Raw genomic sequence first — 25,678 nt, forward strand, 5'->3', positions numbered from 1 at the left:
AGCGCGCAGGAGCGCACAGGTGCCCAGGAGCGCGCAGGAGCGCACAGGTACGCAGGAGCACACAGGTGCCCAGGAGCGCGCAAGTACGCAGGAGCGCACAGGTACGCAGGTGCGCACAGGTGCCCAGGAGCGCACAGGTGCCCAGGAGCGCACAGGTGGCCAGGAGCGCACAGGAGCGCACAGGTGCCCTTGAGCGCACAGGTATGCAGGAGCGCACAGGTGCCCAGGAGTGCACAGGTACGCAGGAGCGCGCAGGTGCCCAGGAGCGCACAGGTGCCCAGGAGCGTACAGGTACGCAGGAGCGCACAGGTGCCCTTGAGCGCACAGGTACGCAGGAGTGCACAGGTGCCCATGAGCGCACAGGTACGCAGGAGCGCACAGGTGCCCAGGAGCGCACAGGTACGCAGGAGCGCACAGGTATGCAGGAGCGCACAGGTACGCAGGAGTGCACAGGTGCCCATGAGCGCACAGGTACGCAGGAGCGCACAGGTGCCCAGGAGCGCACAGGTGCCCAGGAGCGCACAGGTACACAGGAGCACACAGGTGCCCAGGAGCGCACAGGTACGCAGGAGCGCACAGGTGCCCAGGAGCGCGCAGGAGCGCACAGGTGCCCAGGAGCGCGCAGGAGCGCACAGGTACGCAGGAGCACACAGGTGCCCAGGAGCGCGCAAGTACTCAGGAGCGCACAGGTACGCAGGTGCGCACAGGTGCCCAGGAGTGCACAGGTGCCCAGGAGCGCACAGGTGGCCAGGAGCGCGCAGGAGCGCACAGGTGCCCTTGAGCGCACAGGTATGCAGGAGCGCACAGGTGCCCAGGAGTGCACAGGTACGCAGGAGCGCGCAGGTGCCCAGGAGCGCACAGGTGCCCAGGAGCGTACAGGTACGCAGGAGCGCACAGGTGCCCTTGAGCGCACAGGTACGCAGGAGTGCACAGGTGCCCATGAGCGCACAGGTACGCAGGAGCGCACAGGTGCCCAGGAGCGCACAGGTACGCAGGAGCGCACAGGTATGCAGGAGCGCACAGGTACGCAGGAGTGCACAGGTGCCCATGAGCGCACAGGTACGCAGGAGCGCACAGGTGCGCAGGAGCGCACAGGTGCCCAGGAGCGTACAGGTACGCAGGAGCGCAGAGGTGCCCAGGAGCGCACAGGTGCCCAGGAGCGCACAGGTACGCAGGAGCGCACAGGTGCCCAGGAGCGCACAGGTGCCCAGGAGCGCGCAGGAGCGCACAGGTACGCAGGAGCGCACAGGTGCCCAGGAGCGCACAGCACGACCAGGACCCAGGTCCTTCCAATTGTCAGGGCGCCCCTCCTTGCCGCCCATGGGAGCCGGAGTCAGCTGAGCCCCCATGACTCTTTTCGTCAGTCCCTGGAGGTTGTGCAAGTTCCGGGCAGCTTCCTCCGGGGCAGGCCCGGGAGGAGGCGGTGAGCCCGGCCCGCGGTGCTGAGTGGGATGATTTCAGGTTGCGTTTCCTCCTTTTATCGCCGGAGAGGGAAGGAGTCAGCTGCTCCAGCACTTGTTGTCTCTGTTTGGCAGAAGGCGAGCCAGGGCCCTCTGCAGCGCCGCTCTCTGTCTCAGACTCTCTGGGTTCAAAGAGAGCGTCACACCGGTGCTGGGCATCTTCCCGAGGGCTCCCGGGTCGGCAGAGAAGGGACCTGAAGCCCAGTGAGACCAAACGATTGTCCCAGGAGCACACGCCTGGTCAAGAGGGGAGCCAGGATTTGACACAGGTGGATTGGTTTCAAAGCCAACAAGCAGATCACGCTTCCTGGAACCGGCTTCCATCACCGCCATGAAAGGCTCCCTGGCCCTGTTCTTGGCCCTCGCCTTCCTTCTCGCAGGTATTTAATGTATAATATGTCTAACTACAATCTGACACTCGTCAGTCGTCACCTAGAGGGCCGTTTCATCTCTGTCCTCTGTGCCTCCCTCTCCCGCTCCTCCTCCGTTCTCCACTCCTGTCCTTTCTTTTTTCCTTCCTCCCTTGCTTCCATTCTCCAATATCTACTCTCGTCTCCCAATCCACCACTGCCGTTTTCTTCCCACCTTTCCTCCCTTCCCTTTTCGCTCCCTCCGGTGCGGATACCATGGCGCGCCCCCTCTCCCCTTCGCACCCCCTCTGCCTTCCCTTCTCCTTCGCCACATCCACTGTTTCTCTGAAGTGGAAATCGTGGGGTGCTCTGTAAAGGAGGGGTAACCAAGCCCCTTGGGAGGGGATAAGGCCTCTGTAACCGAGGGCGTGGCCTAATGCAGGTGAACCTCGGCGCAGTGTATGATAGTCAGGGCCACTCCGCATAATTATGGTTTCCCGCATTTGCCACATAATTCATCATCACAGAACCTTCTTTAATGGAGAGAAGAGCAGAAACCAGCAGCGCGCTGGGGTATTTATAACCAGTCTGTTGTCCTAGGCATGTACACAGCTGCAGCCTCAGACTTTCCACCCTCTCGGTACCTCATGTCTGCACCCAAATACGGCCATAAGCATCAGAAAGGTGACCAGTCACCCTTTGCCAAGGGCTTTCCGTTACACGACGTGTCGCCACGTTTTTAGTAACTTTTGATCCGTTTGAGCTAGAAACAATGTTTTAGTTGAATTCTGCAAATTCTGCCGCAAACGATGGATTATGAAGCAAATGCGGAAAATCCCCCTTCCTGTACATAAACAATCTTGAAATTCCGTTTTGTAACTCCTATGTGTGCTGCTTAATGCAGTACACATTGTATTTTATACAGCATTTTATATGCAGAAAGGCGGACCTTCCGATACATAAACCATCACTGGCCTTTTGCTGTTTTTATGTGCGCTGCACAACGCATAAAACAGCAAAAACCAGGAGAAATGAAACATTTCTCCTCATTGCACCCGGGTAAGACCAGGTTTCCCCTGGTCTTAATTCCGGCGCTGCCTCCTAATAACGCCTCCCTTGTAAATAGGGGGCAGCGTCAGAATCTAGAGGTGTTGCGATGGAACGCCCACTACAACACCCATTGCCCTCCGCTTTCATGCTAAGTATAGCGCGAAAGGGGCCTTATTTACAAAGCAGTTTTAAGCCACATTAAGGGGCTTAACGCTGCCTTGTAAATAAGCCGAAGCCCCTATCGCCACAAGAACGTCGTAAAAAGTAATGTTCCCATGGAGATAGGGGCTTGTAAATATGTCACAAGGTTTTATATATTCATGCCCCATCGATCACTGGGCTTTTGTTGCAGACTTGGTGCTGATTGATCGAGTGCAAAAATATTTGCAGCATAACACTTTTGGATGAATCCATAGGAAATCACCATGTTTATTTTTCGCTCCCATTTAGAGCCCAAACTAAGGCACAATGTTACACCTAATGTGTCGCGAATGCAGATAATTTACCAGAACTGACCTTTCATCCTAACTGTAGCTTTAGGGTCTGTAAATTTGTCCTCAGGCTCGGTTTTTAGACATTTCCAGTCAACTAACCTTTAATATACTATGCCATGATGTGCGGTGCTGGCGTGGTGCCATTTCTGCAGCCATCATGTGTCCGATGCGGCGTCCTCTTCTGGCATCACTGAGGTATCCTGGTGAGGTGTCTGTAGAGCCCTGGAACCCGGCATAGGCAGATACAGTGATACAGGAGAATACAGCGGTGAGTTCCTCTGCAGCGGTTGAACCACAGCGCATACGCTGTGGGAGGAGCTATGGGTGCCGCAGCAGCCCCGCGACCCAGAGCGGCAGCGGAGCAGTGCGCGATCCCACTTCTACTGTGTGTCCGCTCCATGGGCAGGTGTACCAACCGGACGATGACTGATGTCGAAAGTAGACTAGGCCTCACGCCTACACCTGACTTTTGGACCCCAGCTGCCATCTTTTTACTCCTGCTGCCCTCTCATGTCTGTTGCTACTCCAAAATTGGCTAGCACACTCTGTATAATGATCTTATGTGACCAATATCAGTCGCTCCATTAATATCATTCTGATACATTCCTCACTTCACCAGTAGCTGTGCATAAAGTTGCTTAACTTCATAGCCGGTAACTTAGAGTAACTTTTAGGTCTGGCGTTAGCCAATACATTTTGATTTTACTAAAATTAAGGATACAATATGCATAAATATAGTGGGATTTCAGTCAAACCTCTTAATCCATTGGTCAGTTGTTGTGCCATTCACATTTTTTCTCACTCCCATCCCAGCATACAGATGGGGCAATGGGTCAGCCCACTTCAGCCATTGGCTAACTGCACTGGGATTGACGGCATTCCCCCCTTTCACAGGGTGCACATCCACACACAAAGTAGTTCCCTTCAGTGCCTGGGACTATTATGGCAAATTATGCTTTGTGATAACAAAAACTATTCATGCTTCCATCTATTGTTTAATTTATATTGATGAGGAGCTAGCAGTGCCTCGAAAAATAAGTAGTACAAAAACCCTGACAAAGCAAAACAAGCATTGACAAAACCTAAAGGATGGCAGCTGATGCAAGACCATTTCATTTGCCAGCTAGCTAGAGACAGGCAAAAGAAAGTTGTACCTTTCTGAAATACTTTAGGGCTACTCAGGGCAGTGAGGGGAAAGAAACAGCAGTTGGAAGGAAGATCTGATGCAGTGTGACACCTTCCATACCGTTCTCTTTTGAAATCCCTGGAACCACCAGACAGAACTGGTGTCCCCAGGGGTCCCAGGTCCTAATGCTACTCAGGAGATTCCAACTGGAACCACAGTGTCAACAGGGTTCATCCCTTTACTAGAATAGCAGCCCTGATTACAAGCAATGCTACAGCCCATTACTAGAATAGCAGCAATGCTTACAAGTAATTGACGTACAGCCCATTACTAGAATAGCAGCCCTGCTTACAAGTAATGGTACAGCCCATGACTAGAATAGCAGCCCTGCTTACAAGTGATGGTACATCGCATTACTAGAATAGCAGCCCTGCTTACAAGTAATGGTACAGCCCATGACTAGAATAGCAGCCCTGCTTACAAGTGATGGTACATCGCATTACTAGAATAGCAGCCCTGATTACAAGCAATGCTGCAGCCCATTACTAGAATAGCAGCCCTGCTTACAAGTAATGGTACAGCCCATGACTAGAATAGCATCCCTGATTACAAGTAATGGTACAGCTCATGACTAGAATAGCAGCCCTGCTTACAAGTAATTGACGTACAGCCCATTACTAGAATAGCAGCCCACTTACAGGTAATGGTATACGTACAGCCCATGACTAGAAGGTACAGTCCATTACCAGACTTGTAGCAACGGTGACAAGTGATGGCACAGTCCATACCCAGCATAGCAGCCATGTTGATAAGTGCAAGTAAAGTTTCAATAATGTCCTTGGAAATGCTTAACAGCGGTGTTTATTTGTGCCACCAGCACTGTAGAGGCCTCGTGGCGCTTTCCTGCCACCATTACGCGTCATACCCCACCACCCAACTCCTTTGCTGACTCCTGCTCCCACATCCCCCTGCCCCTCCCCCAGGGGGATGATGATGATGGTGGATCCCAGTGCACTTTCTCCTCATGTCGTGCACTGATACCTTGTCACGTGCTCATCACGAGTGCACGCGCATTGCACCATCGCTGAACACAAACCACAGTTTCTCTGCAACTCAGAGACTCCCTCAGCTTCTTTCCAACCCGAACAGCTCCAAAGTCCTGCAAGTTTCACTTCCCTCGAGGGGCCTCTTGGGTGTGTTCTTCCAGTCGCATGTCCTGTCTAAGAAATCAAAATCGAAAGTGTTTACTGCCAAACAAAACTGAATATTCTGTGGAATGACAGGGCCAGTGGGCCAGAGGCTGGTTCCACCAGCAGGGGTCAGTGGAGGGCAGCTCAAGGACTGAAGGCAGGACTCCTTCATACTCTGCTGTTGATGCTTTGAGGTGTAGACACTTGGTCAGTTCTTACCGGAAGGGATGCCTCCAGAGAGCTGGTCTCTTGTCTTCATATCTCGGGAGCCAAGAGTGGTCCATGTCAGAGGCGGGCACTTCCTGCGGTCAAAGTTCGCCTGAGCAAGAAAACATGGCTGCAGCAGGTTACATTACCCTAACGCACGCGTCTTTCCAGAGTCAAAGTGCCAACAAACATACTCTTGTCGATGTTTGATTGCGTCAAAAGGTAGGCGGTAGAAGAGCATTTCAAGAATATTGTCTGACATAAATATTGTCTCCTAAATCATTTAGTGTTCCTGCAACTGGTCTATCTCGACTTTCTCCACTGGTAATCCTGCAATGGAGCGAATTTCCCAAACAGAAAGGGTGCAACGTCGGATGTTTCACCAAGGAAGAAATAACAAAGGAAGAGATTTACTAAGATTTTGTGCCGTGTTTGTGTCACAAATGTGACGTAAATCGACACAAAGGGGCAGATTTAGAAGCCCCTTGCGACACATTTGTGCTGTCGTTGCGTCACTTTTGTGAAGCAGCGTAAATCATGCGCCACGTTGTGACTTATTTACAACCTGACGCATCTAGGCAGGCTTCACGTTGTAAAGCACAGCCAGCTGTCTGCATATAGCGTGACAGGTCCTCGCTTTTCGTGGAGTGGGAGGGCCGCCATCAGTCACATGGTCAAAATATTCTGAAGAGGAAACAGAAAAGGGGGGGTTGCCTCTTGCACATCTTTGCTTATTTACCATTCGGACTAATCACAAAAACCATCTTATGAGTCGGAAAGAATTCTTCAACTTGTAAAAAGACTTTGCACATTCTAAAAATGCCCTTCTACGGTCGCAAGCCCTGTGATTTTGTGAATCGCGGGGTTTGCGACCTCAAAAACTGCTTTGTACATCAGGCTGTATACTTACTAGGAAAACTACCAAGGGGGCCTGCATGTCCATTTAACACGTAGCTTGTTTGTTTTACCCTTCCCTCGCGGTTATCGTGTTTGTTAGGGATAGGTATTAGTATAGTCATCTTGATGAAGTTGCGTGACCTGTTTAACTGAGGCACTGCACTGTGGCGCAACAGTGATGACGTGAAAGAATTCTTATGAGTGGCGCGCCTGTTTTAAGGTGTAGCATCCCTCTGTTTTCTCGTTGCCTCCTCACTTGCTTCACGCGCCCCTGCAGCACAGACCGCAAGGGTGCGGCTGTAGCAACCCCCCCTTTCTTGTGCTGGCCAAATGCCGTAGAATTTCGTTCTCTAATATGCACACAATCGCAACTTCTACCTTTCGGTCCATCATCAAAGTTAAGGAATTATAATGCATAATGAAACTGGCAGTGTAGATTAAACAGCTACTGGCAAACGTTTATGCGTGTGACTCGTCAGGTCCCTTAATTATACGCGGGCGCATCTTGTCCTGTGAGCCGCAGTAACTGAAATAAGGCACCCGAGATGCTGGCTGTCGGGTGGCGTGGCCGAGGAGAAGCTGTCGGCGCAGCGCGGCCTGAGAAAACAAGCACGTCATGAGCGCGTTGTGCCCTTCGTGTGCACATCGCCTGGAATGAAGAAGAAAAACAAGTAAAATGAGTCTAACTTCACTACGCAGCACCTTCTCTTTGGCACAACCCGTGGGTTAAGAGCCACCCGGCCTCTACCACGTCACGTCGCGTTGCCAACCTGTCCAGTTCTGTGCATTGCCTCTGGTTCGCTGCTGTCCCGTGACCATGCACGCGCAGTCTCATCTCCCCGGATTCCTGTGCGTGCTCTTAGCAGCTGTGGTGGTCGCTGTGAGTGCGACAGACTCCCTCCCGTCCGTGGAAAGAGGCTGCCCCAGGAGATTACCTGCTGAGAGAGGCTGCCAAGTGGCACCCGGGCAGCGCCGAGGTATCCACTCCCGAGTGGGTGGCCGGCCAGTAGCTGAAGCCTTGAGCACGAGTTTTGGTCTGTGGGGAGGGCCCTTTCTGGTGTCAGACCCGGGAGTAATTACAACAAGTAAAATGCAATTGTGCTGTTGCGAAAAGGAGCACTTCGGGGCGCGTTGACAAGGAGTCGACAGATGAGGGGGGAGGGAAAGTGAAAGTAACTACAGGAGGCTTGCAAGGGAGACAGGAGATGGGCTCAGCGCGTGACTGTACGTGGTGAACGCGCGCGTCCACAGATCTGATCCGGCATGCAGCCTGCGCGTGCCCATCTCCTGTCGCCCTTGCAAGCCCTTGAAAGCCCTTGAAAGCAGAGTCCATGACTATAGGTCTCGCTGGCGACAGCGCTTCACGCTGTATCGCCAGGTGCGAGACCTAAAAACAGTGCAGCATCTGTCCAAAAACTTGGGGGTGAACGTACAAAAAGAGGCATTTCCGTACAGGGTCCATCATTTAGTTTTCCCTCAAGGGACTATGATCCTGAGCAAGAGAGGAAAAACACAAAAGGGGAAAAGGAGAAATAAAAAGATGAAAATCAGTGACAAAGTAAGAAACCAGTGCTGTAAAAGAACCTGCAAGAGTAACATAAAGAGGCAAAGAGTGTAGTTTGTGGATGAAAGAGGCATGCAGTGGAATCAGGACTACGCGGCCTTAGTATTGGTCACCTTAACCTTCAATCACACCGGCCGAGGGCTTCAAAGCAAAACTTTGGGCCCTAGCACTTATTCTTTCTCAATTGAAGCACCAGGGACTGCTGCGTGGTCATTACCAAGAGAATGGGAGCAACTGCAGGACGATGGGAATCCTCATATATGCTACCAGGCCGCAAAGCACGTGCGTGGACATATATTGTATTTCCATACCGCAAACCTAGCCAATAGGCAGCAGAGCACCATAAGAATAGCCCAGGACATTACACAAAATAATTCATGCTCTTTGCAAAGGGATTTGAAGCAAGCCTCACATTATTGTCCTGTTTTTGTGTCACTGATGGTCCGGGGTGCCTGGATGTGATTGGCTCTGTAAGAGGGGAGATATTGTTGGTCCCGGGGATTCTGTAGGCTCTTTCAGGTGGCAGCGCCCCTTTGGTAACAATGAATCCCTTCACAGCAGCTCGTGCCCACCTTGCTTCACCCACACCAACACCAGACGCCACTGTCCATGGTCCTTCCTACCTCGGAGCGGGCCAATCACTGGCCACCCAGCACAGGTCCAAACCTGGACAGAGTAGTGTACAGTAGGTAGCGTCGACTCACACTGGTGTCCTTGTCACTTAGCACTAAGGGCCAGATGTACGATCAGGGCATCGATTGAGACTTGCAATTTATGAGTCGCTAAATGCCATGTACAACAGTGTCGGAGACACTGTTTGCGATTCCCAATGGGGTCGAAAATTGCATGCCTCATCAATATTCATAAGGCACTCGCAATGTGCGGCCCCATTAGGAATGGTTGGACCTTCCAGGTATGGTGGCCTGCTGGGCTCAGCAGACTTCCATGTCTGGGACTTCTTTTCAATAAAGCAGTTTTAAATGCAACCCATTTTCCATTAAAGAAAACCGGACGCATTCAAAAAAAAAGGTGAAACTTTTTGTTTAAATTTTTAAGGGCAGGAAGTGGTTCCTGTGACCTCTGCCTGCCCCTAAAAAATATTTTCCCCAGCATTTGCGAGTGCATTACTACCCTCTTGAAGAGGGTGGTAAATTGCAAGTGTTTTGCGACTGTAATTGCGGTCGCAAAACATTCTTACATAGGGTAGCGAGACGCAGTTAGGAAGGGACGCCCTTGCAATGCCTAATTGCCAGTCGCGAATCCTATTTAGCGAAGCTCAAATAAATTGCGACCCACTAAATAGGGTTTGTACATGGCCCTATTAGCGCTGTACGTTGTGTTGCAGTGTGGCCTATAGTTGTCATGTTTGGTGTTGTGTGTCATTGAGCAGAGTTCTGCTCTAGCCCTGACATGGGTCGCTACATTTAGCAAAACATTTATTTTGTCAATACTCTTTTGAGTGTCAAAAAGTAACAAAACTTTGATGTTTTACTTTTGAAATAAAAATACATCTATTACTGTTTGTTTTGCTTCTCATTGCTAATATTCAGAATGTTCTCCATTTCTCAGCTTCCAGTACTGCTCAGGAAAACGAATCCTGTCCGCCACACAAAAAAACCACAACTACAACACATCACACCACAACCCCTCAAACAAGCACAAGGCAAACTACACACCCACACACGACTCACACAACAGGTCACACAACAGCCAATCATACAACTGCACCACACACAACAGCCAATCATACGACTGCACCACACACAACAGCCAATCATACCTCTGCACCGCACACAACAGCCAATCATACAACTGCACCACACACAACAGCAAATCATACCTCTGCACCGCACACAACAGCCAATCATACAACTGCTCTGCACACAACATCCAATCATACCTCTGCACCACACACAACTAAACACACAACAGAAAATACAACAGGCACTCACACAACAGCCAATCATACCTCTGCACCCCAGACAACAACCAATCACATAACAGGAAATACAACAGACACTCACACGACAGCCAATCACACTGTTGCACCTCACACAGCCAATCACACAGCAGCTCCGAGTACCACAATGATCCCCACTATCACTCCGGATATTCCGGTAGGAGACTACACTGTGAAGAATGGATCTGAGGTCTGTCTGCGCGCTAAGATGGGCTTGAAGATCTGGGTCCAGTATACCAACACCAGCGGCCAGCAGGTGAGACTAATGGATGAGTAGAATATGTGTGTGTGTGCATGAGTGTGTGAGTGTGTGCGTGTGTCTGCACGCTAAGATGGGCTTGAAGCTCTGGGTCCAGTATACCAATGCCAGCGGAGAGCAGGTGAGACTAGTGGATGAGCAGAATATGGTGTGTGTGTGTGTGTGTGCGTGAGTGTGTGTGTGTGCACGCTAAGCAGGGCTTGAAGCTCTGGATCCAGTATACCAACACCAGTGGCCAGCAGGTGAGACTAGAGGATGAGTAGAAATGGTGTTTGTGTGTATGAGTGTGTGAGTGTGCACGCTAAGATGGACTTGAAACTCTGGCTCCAATATACCAATACCTGTGGCCAGCAGGTGAGATCTATTGGATAAGTAGAATATGGTGTGAGTGCGTGTGAGTGTGTGTGTGTGTGCGTGTGTGTGCATGAGTCTGTGTGTGTGTGTATGAGTGTGTGAGTATGTGTGTGCCCGCTAAGCTGGGCTTGAAGCCCTGGATCCAGTATACCAACACCAGCGGCCAGCAGGTGAGACTAGTGGATGAGTAGAAATGGTGTTTGTCTGTTTGAGTGTGTGAGTGTGTGTGTGCACGCTAAGATGGGCTTGAAGCTCTAGATCAGACCAGTATACCAACACCAGCGGCCAGTGGTTGAGACTAGTGGATGAGTAGAATATGGTGGGTGTGTGTGCATGAGTGTGTGAGTGTATGTCTGCGCACTAAGATGGACTTGAAACTCTGGCGCCAAAATACCAACACCAGTGGCCAGCAGGTGAGACTAATGGATGAGTAGAATATGTGTGTGTGTGCATGAGTGTGTGAGTGTGTGCGTGTGTCTGCACGCTAAGATGGGCTTGAAGCTCTGGATCCAGTATACCAACACCAGCGACCAGTAGGTGAGACTAATGGATGAGTAGAATATGTGTGTGTGTGCATGAGTGTATGAGTGTGTGCGTGTGTCTGCACGCTAAGATGGGCTTGAAGCTCTGGGTCCAGTATACCAACACCAGCGGCCAGCAGGTGAGACTAGTGGATGAGTAGAATATGTGTGTGTGTGCATGAGTGTGTGAGTGTGTGCGTGTGTCTGCACGCTAAGATGGGCTTGAAGCTCTGGGTCCAGTATACCAACGCCAGCGGAGAGCAGGTGAGACTAGTGGATGAGCAGAATATGGTGTGTGTGTGTGTGCATGAGTGTGTGCGTGTGTATGAGTGTGTGAGTGTATGTGTGTGCACGCTAAGCAGGGCTTGAAGCTCTGGATCCAGTATACCAACACCAGTGGCCAGCAGGTGAGACTAGAGGATTAGTAGAAATGGTGTTTGTGTGTATGAGTGTGTGAGTGTGCACGCTAAGATGGGCTTGAAGCTCTAGATCAGACCAGTATACCAACACCAGCGGCCAGCAGTTGAGACTAGTGGATGAGTAGAATATGGTGTGTGTGTGTGTGTGAATGAGTGTGTGAGTGTGTGTGTGTGTGTCTGCGCACTAAGATGGACTTGAAACTCTGGCTCCAATACACCAATACCTGTGGCCAGCAGGTGAGATCTATTAGATAAGTAGAATATGGTGTGAGTGCGTGTGAGTGTGTGTGTGTGTGTGTGTGTGTGCGTGAGTCTGTGTGTGTGTGTGTGAGTGTGTGAGTATGTGTGTGCCCGCTAAGCTGGGCTTGAAGCCCTGGATCCAGTATACCAACACCAGCGGCCAGCAGGTGAGACTAGTGGATGAGTAGAAATGGTGTTTGTGTGTTTGAGTGTGTGAGTGTGTGTGTGCACGCTAAGATGGGCTTGAAGCTCTAGATCAGACCAGTATACCAACACCAGCGGCCAGGGGTTGAGACTAGTGGATGAGTAGAATATGGTGGGTGTGTGTGCATGAGTGTGTGAGTGTATGTCTGCGCACTAAGATGGACTTGAAACTCTGGCGCCAAAATACCAACACCAGTGGCCAGCAGGTGAGAGCTAGTGGATAACTAGAATATGGTGTGAGTGCGTGTGTGAGTGTGTGAGTGTGTGTGTGTGTGACTGTGTGCTAACTATAAGGAAATGTGATGCGTTTCAAATCTGTGCAAATCTTTGCAAGTTCCTCAGTGTTTGAAGAGGGATGGAACCCAGGTCTTTAGTTTTAATGGTTGGCAATCGGCACGTGTAAGCTTGTTCGAGCAGCCAGGTTTACAAAAGTGCCAACTCCTAGGGCTACAGTACTGCTGGCTACTGTCGTGTGGGACAGGGGCGGCTCCATAGAGGATTTTGTGCAGTTATCAACTCTCACCAATGGTGATCCGGACTCTCGTAGTATTCTGCCCACTTCTGCAAAGAATTTACAGACCTGTGCTAGGTCTTTTGGAGTGACAGATGTGTACATGAATAGTAGGGCTTCCTTGCATGATTATCTCATGTTGCATAAGGATTGGCCGCAAATACCTACATCTCTGTAATGATAAGCTTGTGCAGCAGCATACGATGTGGGCAGCTGATTCGGAGTGAGAATTGCACAGTCTACATTGCGACTGTACCAGTGCGCAGTTGTTCCAGTGTACCCTGTACTCCCTAATGGGTGTAGTCAGTAGCCTAAATAATAAAATGTCTCTTAAATGCATGTTTTTCAATTGCTGCTCCCAAGTACGGTTGGAAAAGAAAGGTTTTGTGGGATATTACAAGCTCCTCAGAACCTCTAATGCTCCTTGCCTTGATTACATCCAAATCCCTTGAGGTCTTCTTAGCTAGTATCTTTACTTTGCTTTTTAGCTGTGCTTTGCTGTGCTGTGCTCTAGAATCTCACCCCATAATGCTTTGCTGGGCCTATGGTTGGCATTGTATATTTGCCCATAACTTTGCTTGGGGTGGTCCTAGGAGGATGGAACCACCACCGAATCGTTCGGCATGATATGCTCTTTGTGTTCAAGGCATCTGCTTGCCCTCCCCCTAGGTTAGGGGAGGCCCCAAAATCAACATCTCTCTCATTGCCTGATATTTTTCAAACCATTAAATATAATGGGGTGGCCCAGTGACCCTCAGAACCTGGGTTCCAAGTTTATATAAAGACAATGGTTCTGCCGGGAAAGCAATCTCTTTCATAAACCTCATATGTAGGTAAATCTCTTAATTTTTCTACACTATTATTAGACAAGTTATTTCATCCAATAATAACAACACATTTGAAAAGAAAAACACCCTATAGGAAGGGACCACACACACCTCTTTTAGAGGATTGTATCAAATGTTATCTTATTCTTGGAATTTTGACATCAATATATCATATATACACATTTAAAATGGCTGTCCTAAACAAAATTGACATAAAAATATATCTGTGACAGGTTTGTGTTCAAGTGAAAAGTGAAAAGTGCTTTAGTTTGTGAATTGATGAATATATACAAACAAAGGTAACAATATGACAGTCCCAAACTCAAGACAATAGTTTCAACAGATACATTTTTCTTCTTTGTATTGAAACTTAGATAGGGACTGATCCATATTTTAACGTCGACGTTTCGACCCTAGACAATGGTGCTGATTCTATCGCAACCGGGGCGGGTCTTCATCAGGACTATAGTACAGTTGGACAACCTGTTGCTTTAGAAGATGTCCTGCGTGTATCTCTCATTAACAGCAGGGCAGAAACAATGTGTCAGCCCACACTATCTGACACCGAGGAACCAATCCTGATATCTTATTAGGTAACCGTTCTCAATTCATCCACCAGCCGGTGGAGAATTTGGATGTATCCAGGGTAAGTGCCGCAAGTGCGATCACTTTATATTCTTCCACCACAAAGCTGTATTGCTTTAGCTTTCCGGCGGTCGTGTCGGCTGACACATTGTTTCTGCCCTGCTGTTATTGAGAGATGCACGCAGGACATTTTCTAAAGCAACAGGTTGTCCAACTGTACTATAATCCTGATGAAGACCCGCCCCGGTTGCGATAGAATCAGCACCATTGTCTAGGGTCGAAACGTCGACGTTAAAATATGGATCAGTCCCTATCTAAGTTTCAATACAAAGAAGAAAAATGTATCTGTTGAAACTATTGTCTTGAGTTTGGGACTGTCATATTGTTACCTTTGTTTGTATATATTCATCAATTCACAAACTTAAGCACTTATCACTTTTCACTTGAACACAAACCTGTCACGGATATATTTTTATGTCAATTTTGTTTAGGAAAGCCTTTTTAAATGTGTATATATGATATATTGATGTCAAAATTCCAAGAATAAGATAACATTTGATACAATCCTCTAAAAGAGGTGTGTGTGGTCCCTTCCTATAGGGTGTTTTTCTTTTCAAATGTGTTGTTATTATCGGATGAAATAACTTGTCTAATAATAGTGTAGAAAAATTAAGAGATTTACCTACATATGAGGTTTATGAAAGAGATTGATATTTTTCAAAGCTCACTTTGGAGAATTGGTTATATGCTTTTTAGCATGTAAAGGTAAAGTTATTTTATCAAAGGGTTGTGGGTGCAGTAGCTAAGTCCACTACGGCGGAGTGTTAGCGGAGCGGAGTTCATTGCCCACAATTATTATTCACGCTGTCGGTGTTTAGAAAGTGGTGAGGTGATCAGGAGGGCACTCCAGGAATGGCCTCAGGCGCCGCCCCAAAGCTCTCAAATGTGGTACTTCATAAACAATGCTTATAAGGGGCCACAATTAAGAGCTCTGGAGTTAAGGCTGAAGAAAGCGTGAGTTTCTCACCTGCCTGGTGGTGTGGACAAAGAAATCGAGCGACACAAAAAATAATTTACAAAAAAAAACCTCAGTACTTCGCAAAAAGGCAGCAAGGGGTCTCTGAGCCAACTCCCATACCAATCCAGATGCTGCTCGCATGCTGTGAACCAGCATGAGAGAAGCACCAGGATTGGTTGGAGTGGGCTGGCTCAGCACTCCCACAGGCACTGGAGGCCTGTGCCTGCTCTCCACTCAGCTGTCTAAGATAGCTCAGGTTGGAGAGATTTAAAGTGCGCATGTCAGGCTGGTCATCGCAAGACAGCCGACCAAAGTGACATGCACTTTACACTAAAGGTGTGCAGCATTCCTCCTCCCTGCTGCCAGTCAGCAGTGATGGCCATGCTCCAACACTTGGCTCGGGATGACCCACTGCACTGAAAAATGAAACATCAATAACATTTTTTTTTTACTGTTTTATTTTTTTTGTTTGCTGCGCTGGCGGCAGGGTGGGCGACGCTCCTCCGCCCCCATGGAGGCCCCACCGCTGGCCGGAATAATCCCATGTGAGCCTTTTGTGTGTAGTCAGTTAACGCCTTTTGTTTGTATTGATACATTTCTCACGTGTTTTGTTTGTCCTGCAACTGGTGCAGACCTCATGGTTAATGTGCCATCCCAGAGCCATTCCTTGGCCACTGGTCGCCAGCCTGGAAGTGCTAATAGTGCTGCTGCTTTCTTGACTCATTCATGGTTTAGAAGCTCGTTCCATTGTGATTTTGGGCCTGTTCCCAGCAGGTCTTCAAACCACTCTTTATTAGCATAAGTGAAGGTAAAATCCTTCTCCAAGTCCCCTTGTAAAGGAAGGCTGGCCCTGAAAGGCACCCTAGCACACCTTATGCAGCGGCACCCTGTCCGGCCCCTTCAGAGGTTTTGTCCACCGCTGCCGGGTGCTTTCAAATTCAGCAACCAGAGACGAGAACCAGAGAGGCACTTTCAGTTCAGTTAAAAAACAAACTTGTGCCTGATTCACAAAGTCTTTTACTTTTGTGTACATTTACGTTTGTTTTGGAATCCACAAAACGGCATTTTACGGGTAAGTTTACGAGTGCGGAGACACCGCAGTCGGGGCAAAGAACTCCGCAGTCGGGGCGGAGAACTCCGCACATAAAAAGAGAGGCCTGTCGTACCTTTGTATGGTCGGAGTTCACCGCCCTGACCACGGAGTCTCCGTACTCGTAAACTTACTATTAAAATGCAGGTTTGTGAATTCCCAAAAAATGTAAACTTACACAAAACTCTAAGTTTACTTTTGTGAATCCCACCCTCGTTATTATGCCAGTTGCACCGTAACTTCCTAACACTCACTCATCCATTCAGTACACCTGACTAACTGTGGCAAGCTTTTCTGTCTTGTGTTGAGGATACTCATTCCACAGCTGCAATAAAAGTTTCTTCTTAGCAGGGCTGGTGAACATTTAATTTGATGCATGGTCAATTCCCTGTACATCTTGTTGGTGCATTAGTCACACTTGTCTCAATCAATGAATCAATCAACTTTCTTTATTTGGTTTCAACATATAAAACCATAAAAGTTATCGATACATAAAAATATAATGAGAAGATAACGCAATTCATCAATATTAAAAGTTATCAATATATAGTTGGCTCAATATACAGTGCTGGCCCAGACCATTTAAATAGAAACTGATAGGCAGGATCACTCAGTGTTGTGGCAGTGTCACAAAAATAGGGCCCAGTATCACAAAGCACGCCTTGAACAGAACGGAATCCACACACTGTCCTGCTATCGCTCAAAAAACCACAGTGTTGGGATCAAGTAACACTGTAATCTGGTTAAAACTGTGGTGCCCAGGAATGCACAGGTATGAATTGGTGTTATCTGGTTAAAACTGTGGTGCCCAGGACTGCACAGGTCTGAATTGGAGTTACCTGGTTAAAACTGTGGTGCCCAGGACTGCACAAGTATGAATTAGTGCTACTTGGTTAAAACTGTGGTGCCCAGGAATCCACAGGTAGGCATTGGTGTTACCTGGTTAAAACTTTGGCGCCCAGGACTGCACAGGTATGAATTAGAGCTACTTGGTTTAAACTGTGGTGCCCAGGAATTCACAGGTAGGCATTGGTGTTACCTGGTTAAAACTTTGGTGCCCAGGACTGCACAGGTATGAATTAGTGCTACTTGGTTTAAACTGTGGCGCCCAGGACTGCACAGGTCTGAATTGGTGTTACCTGGTTAAAACCGTGGTGCCCAGGACTGCACAAGTATGAATTGGTGTTATCTGGTTAAAACTGTGGTGCCCAGGACTGCACAGGTCTGAATTGGTGTTACCTGGTTAAAACCGTGGTGCCCAGGACTGCACAGGTCTGAATTGGTGTTACCTGGTTAAAACCGTGGTGCCCAGGACTGCACAAGTATGAATTGGTGTTATCTGGTTAAAACTGTGGTGCCCAGGACTGCACAGGTATGAATTGGTGTTATCTGGTTAAAACTGTGGTGCACAGGACTGCACAGGTCTGAATTGGTGTTACCTGGTTAAAACTGTGGTGCCCAGGACTGCACAAGTATGAATTAGTGCTACTTGGTTAAAACTGTGGTGCCCAGGAATCCACAGGTAGGCATTGGTGTTACCTGGTTAAAACTTTGGCGCCCAGGACTGCACAGGTATGAATTAGAGCTACTTGGTTTAAACTGTGGTGCCCAGGAATTCACAGGTAGGCATTGGTGTTACCTGGTTAAAACTTTGGTGCCCAGGACTGCACAGGTATGAATTAGTGCTACTTGGTTTAAACTGTGGCGCCCAGGACTGCACAGGTATGAATTGGTGTTATCTGGTTAAAACTGTGGCACCCAGGACTGCACAGGTATGAATTGGTGTTATCTGGTTAAAACTGTGGCACCCAGGACTGCACAGGTATGAATTGGTGTTATCTGGTTAAAACTGTGGTGCCCAGGACTGCACAGGAAGGAATTGGTGCTATCTGGTTAAAACTGTGGCACCCAGGACTGCACAGGTATAAATTGGTGTTATCTGGTTAAAACTGTGGCACCCAGGACTGCACAGGTATGAATTGGTGTTATCTGGTTAAAACTGTGGTGCACAGGACTGCACAGGTAGGCATTGGTGTTATCTGGTTAAAACTGTGGTGCCCAGGACTGCACAGGTAGGCATTGGTGTTATCTGGTTAAAACTGTGGTGCCCAGGACTGCACAGGTAGGAATTGGTGTTATCTGGTTAAAACGGTGGTGCCCAGGACTGCACAGGTAGGAATTCGTTATGCTTTGTTAAAACTGTGGTGCCCAGGAATGCACAGGTAGGAATTGGTGTTATCTGGTTAAAACTGTGGCGCCCAGGAATGCACAGGTAGGAATTGGTGTTATTTGGTTAAAACTGTGGTGCCCAGGACTGCACAGGTATGAATTGGTGTTATCTGGTTAAAACTGTGGTGCACAGGACTGCACAGGTAGGCATTGGTGTTATCTGATTAAAACTGTGGCGCCCAGGACTGCACAGGTCTGAATTGGTGTTACCTGGTTAAAACTGTGGTGCCCAGGACTGCACAAGTATGAATTAGTGCTACTTGGTTAAAACTGTGGTGCCCAGGAATCCACAGGTAGGCATTGGTGTTACCTGGTTAAAACTTTGGCGCCCAGGACTGCACAGGTATGAATTAGAGCTACTTGGTTTAAACTGTGGTGCCCAGGAATTCACAGGTAGGCATTGGTGTTACCTGGTTAAAACTTTGGCGCCCAGGACTGCACAGGTATGAATTAGTGCTACTTGGTTTAAACTGTGGCGCCCAGGACTGCACAGGTCTGAATTGGTGTTACCTGGTTAAAACCGTGGTGCCCAGGACTGCACAGGTCTGAATTGGTGTTACCTGGTTAAAACCGTGGTGCCCAGGACTGCACAAGTATGAATTGGTGTTATCTGGTTAAAACTGTGGTGCCCAGGACTGCACAGGAAGGAATTGGTGCTATCTGGTTAAAACTGTGGCACCCAGGACTGCACAGGTATAAATTGGTGTTATCTGGTTAAAACTGTGGCACCCAGGACTGCACAGGTATAAATTGGTGTTATCTGGTTAAAACTGTGGCACCCAGGACTGCACAGGTATGAATTGGTGTTATCTGGTTAAAACTGTGGCACCCAGGACTGCACAGGTATGAATTGGTGTTATCTGGTTAAAACTGTGGTGTCCAGGAATTCACAGGTAGACATTGGTGTTATCTGGTTAAAACTGTGGTGCCCAGGAATTCACAGGTAGGCATTGGTGTTATCTTGTTAAAACGGTGGCGCCCAGGAATGCACAGGTAGGAATTGGTGTTATCTGGTTAAAACTGTGGGGCTCAGGATTGCACAGGTATGAATTAGTGCTACTTGGTTAAAACTGTGGTGCCCAGGAATTCACAGGTAGGCATTGGTGTTATCTGGTTAAAACTGTGGTGCCCAGGCATTCACATGTAGGCATTGGTGTTATCTGAATAAAACTGTGGCGCCCAGGACTGCACAGGTCTGAATTGGTGTTACCTGGTTCAAACTGTGGCGCCCAGGACTGCACAGGTATGAATTAGTGCTACTTGTTTAAAACTGTGTGCCCAGGAATTCACAGGTAGGCTTTGGTGTTACCTGGTTAAAATGGTGGTGCCCAGGAATGCACAGGTAGGAATTGGTGTTATCTGGTTAAAACTGTGGGGCTCAGGACTGCACAGGTATGAATTAGTGCTACTTGGTTAAAACTGTGGTGCCCAGGAATTCACAGGTAGACATTGGTGTTATCTGGTTAAAACTGTGGTGCCCAGGAATTCACATGTAGGCATTGGTGTTATCTGAATAAAATTGTGGCACCCGGGACTGCACAGGTCTGAATTGTTGTTACCTGGTTCAAACGATGCCCCCCCCAGGACTGCACAGGTATGAATTAGTGCTACTTGGTTAAAACTGTGGTGCCCAGGAATTCACATGTAGGCATTGGTGTTATCTGAATAAAATTGTGGCGCCCAGGACTGCACAGGTCTGAATTGGTGTTATCTGGTTAAAACTGTGGTGCCCAGGAATGCACAGGTAGGAATTGGTGCTACCTTGTTAAAAAGAAAAATTAGGGAAAGTTGTGATGGGTGAGTGTGTGTTGAAACTGCTGTGCAGGAGCAGCACCCTCAGCCTCCTTGTTGAGTTTTTGCATGAATGTCACTAGGAGCTGATTGCTGCTCTTCGTGATCTCACCGTGATCTGTTCATCGTCTGGCCTCAGTGAGGAACAAGGCACTGGGCAAAGATCTAAAATACTGAGCCACGATCAGACAGGGCGTAGCTAAGACCCCACACCACTGGCACAAGAAAGTACATCAAAGGTCCACTGTCAGCCAGGGCTGGCCTAAACAGCAATGGCTCTAGAACACATGGGGGTGGCTCACAAATAAAGTGCGCTGAGCCAAGTCCATATATTACTAGTCTAAGAAAACACAGCATGGGCCAAGATCACACAGTGCTGAGCCAATTTCCCTCAATGTTGGGCCAAAGAGTCTAGGATCATATAATACTGGATCAACTTATCACAAAGCTTAGCCAAGATCACTTACTGGTGGCCAGAAATTATAACCAGGATCTAACTGACCCTTATGCACAGTTCTAAACCTGGTAAACTTGTACTGAAAAGCTTGAGGCATGAACATGACAGTCCAAATCAACCTGTCCCTTTAAATGTAAAGGACTGCATGCCTATTTCAGGGGGTCATGGCATTGCACTAGCTGTGAATCTGCACATATTGGTAGTTTGAGACTAGCAGTGACTATGTACCATCATGTCTCGCCCCACCTCTAACCCCACCCACTAGCCACGCCCCCGCTCAATTTAATGAGGCTCCGCACTTATGCTTTCCCATTTAAAGCACTGTGTGGCCCCATCTCCCCATGGGTGTCATGATGTCACCTACTCATCGCATCCTGCTGATATCTTTGTTGTTGATGTGTCCTTTGTCTCTTTCTTTCCACTAGGTATGGGGGTCAATCACAGTGCCAGGGCCCGCCTACACCACTGCATCCGGGCACTGCTTCGATGAAACAGCCATGCTGAGGCTCACCTTCCCGGACGGCTTCATCCAGTTCACATTCCAGAAGGTAGGCTGTGGAATGCTATGGTATGCTGTCACGTGAGGCCAGTGTAATGTATGCTATGTGGTGTGCCATGCTGTGCTGTGGTATGCTGTCAAGTGAGGCCAGTGTAATATATGATGTGTGGAGTGCCATGTTGTGCTATGGGTGCCACAAATCCTGCGTGGGAGTCACTGTAGCTGCACGCTGCTCAACCTACCTGGCTAAAAATCTACTTATCTGCGAGTGAGTCAACCTATTCCTTATTCATTTATTTATGTGATTTATATAGCGCCTGGCTAGCTGTAGTAAGAGACAAAGGCCCCTTAGTGGCTTGATGGAAATAGCCAGGTCTTCAGCTTTTTCCTGAATATTAATTCATTTTGCTGCCCTCTGAGTTCCAACAGAAGAGCATTCCATAGTTTTGAGACCAGGTGGGAAAAAGATCTGCCTCCCCATCTGGATTTTTTAATTTTTGTGGTGCTGAGGAGGTGTGCATGGGAGGACCTTAGAGATATCGAGGGAGTATAGCACGAGATGAGGGATTTAAGTTCCGATGGGCCTTTGTTATTTGTTGCCCTGTGAGCGAAACAGAGGGCTTTAAATTATATTCTTGACGCTATTGGAAGCCAATGGAGTAGTTTCAAGGATTCTCTCACTGTTGCTTGTCTACAGAGTTTAAGCAGGAGCCTGGCCGCTGCATTCTGCACCGTCTGGATCTTCTTGATCACATACTTGGGAGAGCCCAGATATAGAGAGTTCCCATAGTACAGACGGGAGACTATCAAAGACTGCATGACGGTTTTCCTTAGTTGCTCCGGGATCAGTTGTAACATCTTTCTGAGCGTCCTCAGGAGTCCAACACAGATGCCTGACAATTTGCTTGCCTGCTCGCACATTGAGAGTGTGCTGTCGAGCCATATACCTATATTTTTTACAACCAGTTTAGGAACTGGAGGCTCCCCCATACAGGGAGGCCAATGATTTAGGGGTCTCGGGATGGCCCTGTTACTCAAGATGATAAATTCGGTTTTGTCACCGTTCAATTTTAAGAAACTATCTGACATCCAGTTGGCCAGTTTTTCCAGGCAGGGGCCCAGGGGAGAGTCTCCCTTATGGTGATCCTGGGGCAGAGCGACGTTCAACTGGGTGTCGTCTGCGTACAAGATGCCTAGGATGTCAAATTCCTGTATAATGTTGGCAAGCTGCCTTACATCAATATTGAATAGGGTCGGGCTTAAGGAGGAGCCCTGTGGTACTCCAGACTTTAAGGGTAGACTTTAAGCAAGACCAAAACTTCTGTACATTCTTTTGTACATCCTTTTCTCAAAATGCCTTGGAAAAGCCCCAGGCAAACCATGAGGGGGCGAAACACGTGCTGGCTGTGATCCTCTGGTCAAATCTAAGATTGCACTATTATTTCACTCTTTTTTACATATTGATGTGTGATGTTATTATTTAATCTGAGTATTATTCCCAAAAGAAACTATTTGAAGTGCAAAGATTCTCTTTATTGTACTTCCTCGGTTAACTCTAACTGTGGTGATGGGACTGCATCTGCACACCTAACATGGTATGTACTGAGATCTAAGGCCACTGAGAACCACTGAATCCTGAGACCCTTCTTCCAGATGGTAAACCAGACCACAAACTGATGGAAATAATGGGGAATAACATTAAATTACTGAACACCTTTCAATCACTCGATAGAGGAATCAGTACGGCCGGGTACGTTCCATCTACAAAGTCCACATTTGATGAAGTAGAAATGTTGATAAATGTAACCTGGTGCAAAAAGAATACATATGTGAGGATTCTTCTTAGATTGTTGAGGCGGAAGAAGCAACTGTAAGAGAACTCTGAGGACAGACTAGCCATGTGCTCTGGAGTCCACTGGTACCAAGGTCCACCCAGTCTTCAATGATATAAACGTTAAGGGTGTACTAGCCATTTATACTGGGATCTCCTGGTACCAAATTCCACCCAGCCTCCCATGTCATGAACTCTGGAGACACACAGACCTACATCTGAGTCAAGTTTTTACCAAAATGTCAGACCGGGCACAGACCCGTTGAAGACACCACATCCTCGTCTTCCAGGAAGGGTTCGGACCAACTAGTGACGCTGAGCTGGTTCTAATGGTCATCTGAGAGGACTTGTCACCGCCACAGACTAACACTAACCACTAGTCCCAGTCCTGAATGCCTGTGGGTGTAAGGCTCACACCTTCCCCTGGTAAGACTAGAAGTTGATTGGTTCAAGGTCTTCCACTCAGAGGCCAGGTAAGAACTCATCACTGGATCATCTGACGGCGGCAACAGGAAAGTGAGTTGGAGGTGTCCCCGGACCGCCCCTTCCCGCTTCTGTTTAAGGGGTGCTTCTGCCTGATAGTGCAGTTTCCTCAGACTTGGAACTACGCTCATTGAGAGCCAAGAAGGGGGTTGAAACCCGTAAAGTCTGAACTAAAGTTCACTGATCTAGCGCCTATTGAGTACTTCAGGGAGCCAAGTATTAGTTCAAAGAGATCAATCAATGTGATCATGATTGACTGACAGGGTGAGTGAGTTCAATCTTTAGAATCTGAGGGCGGGGGATATTTACGTGTACTCCATCAATACTGCAGAGCAGCGGGTCACCGCCACAAAAACTAACTGCACAGCACATGCCTCACGATAACAGCATTGCATCACACAGCACAGCAAGAGACAGCCTTAGATATATTATCATACCATAAGATGCAACTTCCTGGCACTGGGACTGTGCACTTAGTCACCCAAAGGTAGTCCTGCCTCAGCCTATGCCTGTCACCGAACCCAGTACCACATTCACTAACACTTGGGGTGAGCAGTAATTAAGAGGACAGAATGTTTGCTGCGGGCCCTTTAAGAGGGAGGAGCCTTTTTGTGATGTATAAGTTGTGTGTTCTCACTTCTGTATTACTGCCTGCACCTGTCATTGAACTCAGTGACATATAGAGTAGAGCTCAGGGGTGAGCAGCAAGAAAGAGGACAGAATGTTTGCTGAGAGCCCTTTAAAAGGGGGGGGGCACATTGAGCTGTATAAGTTACCTGTTCTAACTCCTGTATTATTTTTGCTGCTGTGGAACGTGATAGTGAAAGTTGTTGTACATAATGTTAGCCCTGTCCCTTGCTTTAAAGTGGATAAAGTTCCCTAACACGAGCAGAGGGTTAGATATCATAACTCAGGGTATGTAAGTGCAGCATAGCTCCCAAGAGCATGGTGTGAAGGCGCTACAGCAAGTTGAGAAGCTCAACCGTACCCCCAAAACCCCTCTTTGTGCGCCCCCTGTTTCAAGTCTCATGCTACTATCCCACACTCCTCAAAGGATGTCCCCAGAGCAGGCTCGTGCCTGTGTCTTTTTATAGACTCTTGGTTACAAGAAGCGGATGCTGGTTTTGAGCTCTTGTCATCCTCATAAATGTAGAAACTTCATTTCCCCTTCCTGTCCCCACCCCCCTCCCCCCCGTGCTGTCTCAGCTTCCCCTTTTGAGGAGCAGGAAAGTCTGACTCCTGATTCCGATATCGAGACATGAAAACAACTGGCAGAGGAGGGTGAGAGCCCAGCAAGGGCAGTGCCCACTGCTCTGCCAAAAATGTAAATGTAAATGTAAATTGGTACTTGTATAGTGCACTACTCACCCGCAAGGGTCTCAAGGCGCTTGTACGTATACCGCTGTGGAACTCATCCTGGCTTTCCCTGTGAGGCGTCCACTCCTGGGCACCCCCAAGGTGGAGGCCAGGCATCCTTAGCGTTGTGTGGGCCGTTGTGGAGATCAAGCAAGCTATTGCCCAGAGTTGCAGAGTGGGACTCCATGATTGGAATAGGCACCGAGGCGAAAATTATCAGGTCCGGGGAAATTGAGCCCAAGAGCCGCTGAGGCGGGGAATTGAACCCTGGTCCCGGGCGAGACCTCTGCATCAGGGTCTGCCGCTCTAACCATTGAGCCACACTTCTCCAAAGGACCTCTGTCCTGGCAGGAGAGCCTCTATCAGGGAGCGGGGAGTGCCCACACGCTGCACCCATCCACTGCTTGGCTGGCACTGCCCCTGCTGAAGGTGCACTTCAGGGGCCTATTTATGAGACCACTGCCTCCCTTTTGCCGCGTGTAAAGTGGCGCATGAGTGACGCAGGGCTCTGAATCCGATTAATGTAGCCACGCAAAGCCACCCTGCGCGGTTTAGAGTGGCCTCATAAATCTTCAGTAAGGCAGCACAAGGCATATGTCTGCGTCGCCTTACTCTGTGCCCGGGATGCGTTCCATGGGGGTTGCGGTGGTTTTTCCCACAAAACACCCATGGATTGTGATTGCAAAATCACCTAACCCTGGAGAAG

The 25,678-nt window shown here is 48.5% G+C and overlaps 1 protein-coding gene across 1 annotated transcript in view; it reads left to right on the forward strand.

Annotated features, from left to right (window-relative positions):
- The first annotated feature begins 1,353 nt into the window (after positions 1-1,353).
- Positions 1,354-25,678, forward strand: part of CD68 (CD68 molecule) — a 56,639-nt gene continuing 32,314 nt past the window's right edge. Inside the window, exons 1-3 of the mRNA XM_086946144.1 lie at positions 1,354-1,840; positions 9,908-10,554; positions 21,229-21,351. Of these exons, the coding sequence (XP_086802270.1) occupies positions 1,792-1,840; positions 9,908-10,554; positions 21,229-21,351 (819 nt within the window). The 5' untranslated portion in view covers positions 1,354-1,791. The remainder of the gene's footprint in view (positions 1,841-9,907; positions 10,555-21,228; positions 21,352-25,678) is intronic.

The sequence above is a fragment of the Lissotriton vulgaris genome, chromosome 12 (assembly GCF_964263255.1).
Source record: "Lissotriton vulgaris chromosome 12, aLisVul1.2, whole genome shotgun sequence".
NCBI classification, from domain to species: Eukaryota; Metazoa; Chordata; class Amphibia; order Caudata; family Salamandridae; genus Lissotriton; species Lissotriton vulgaris.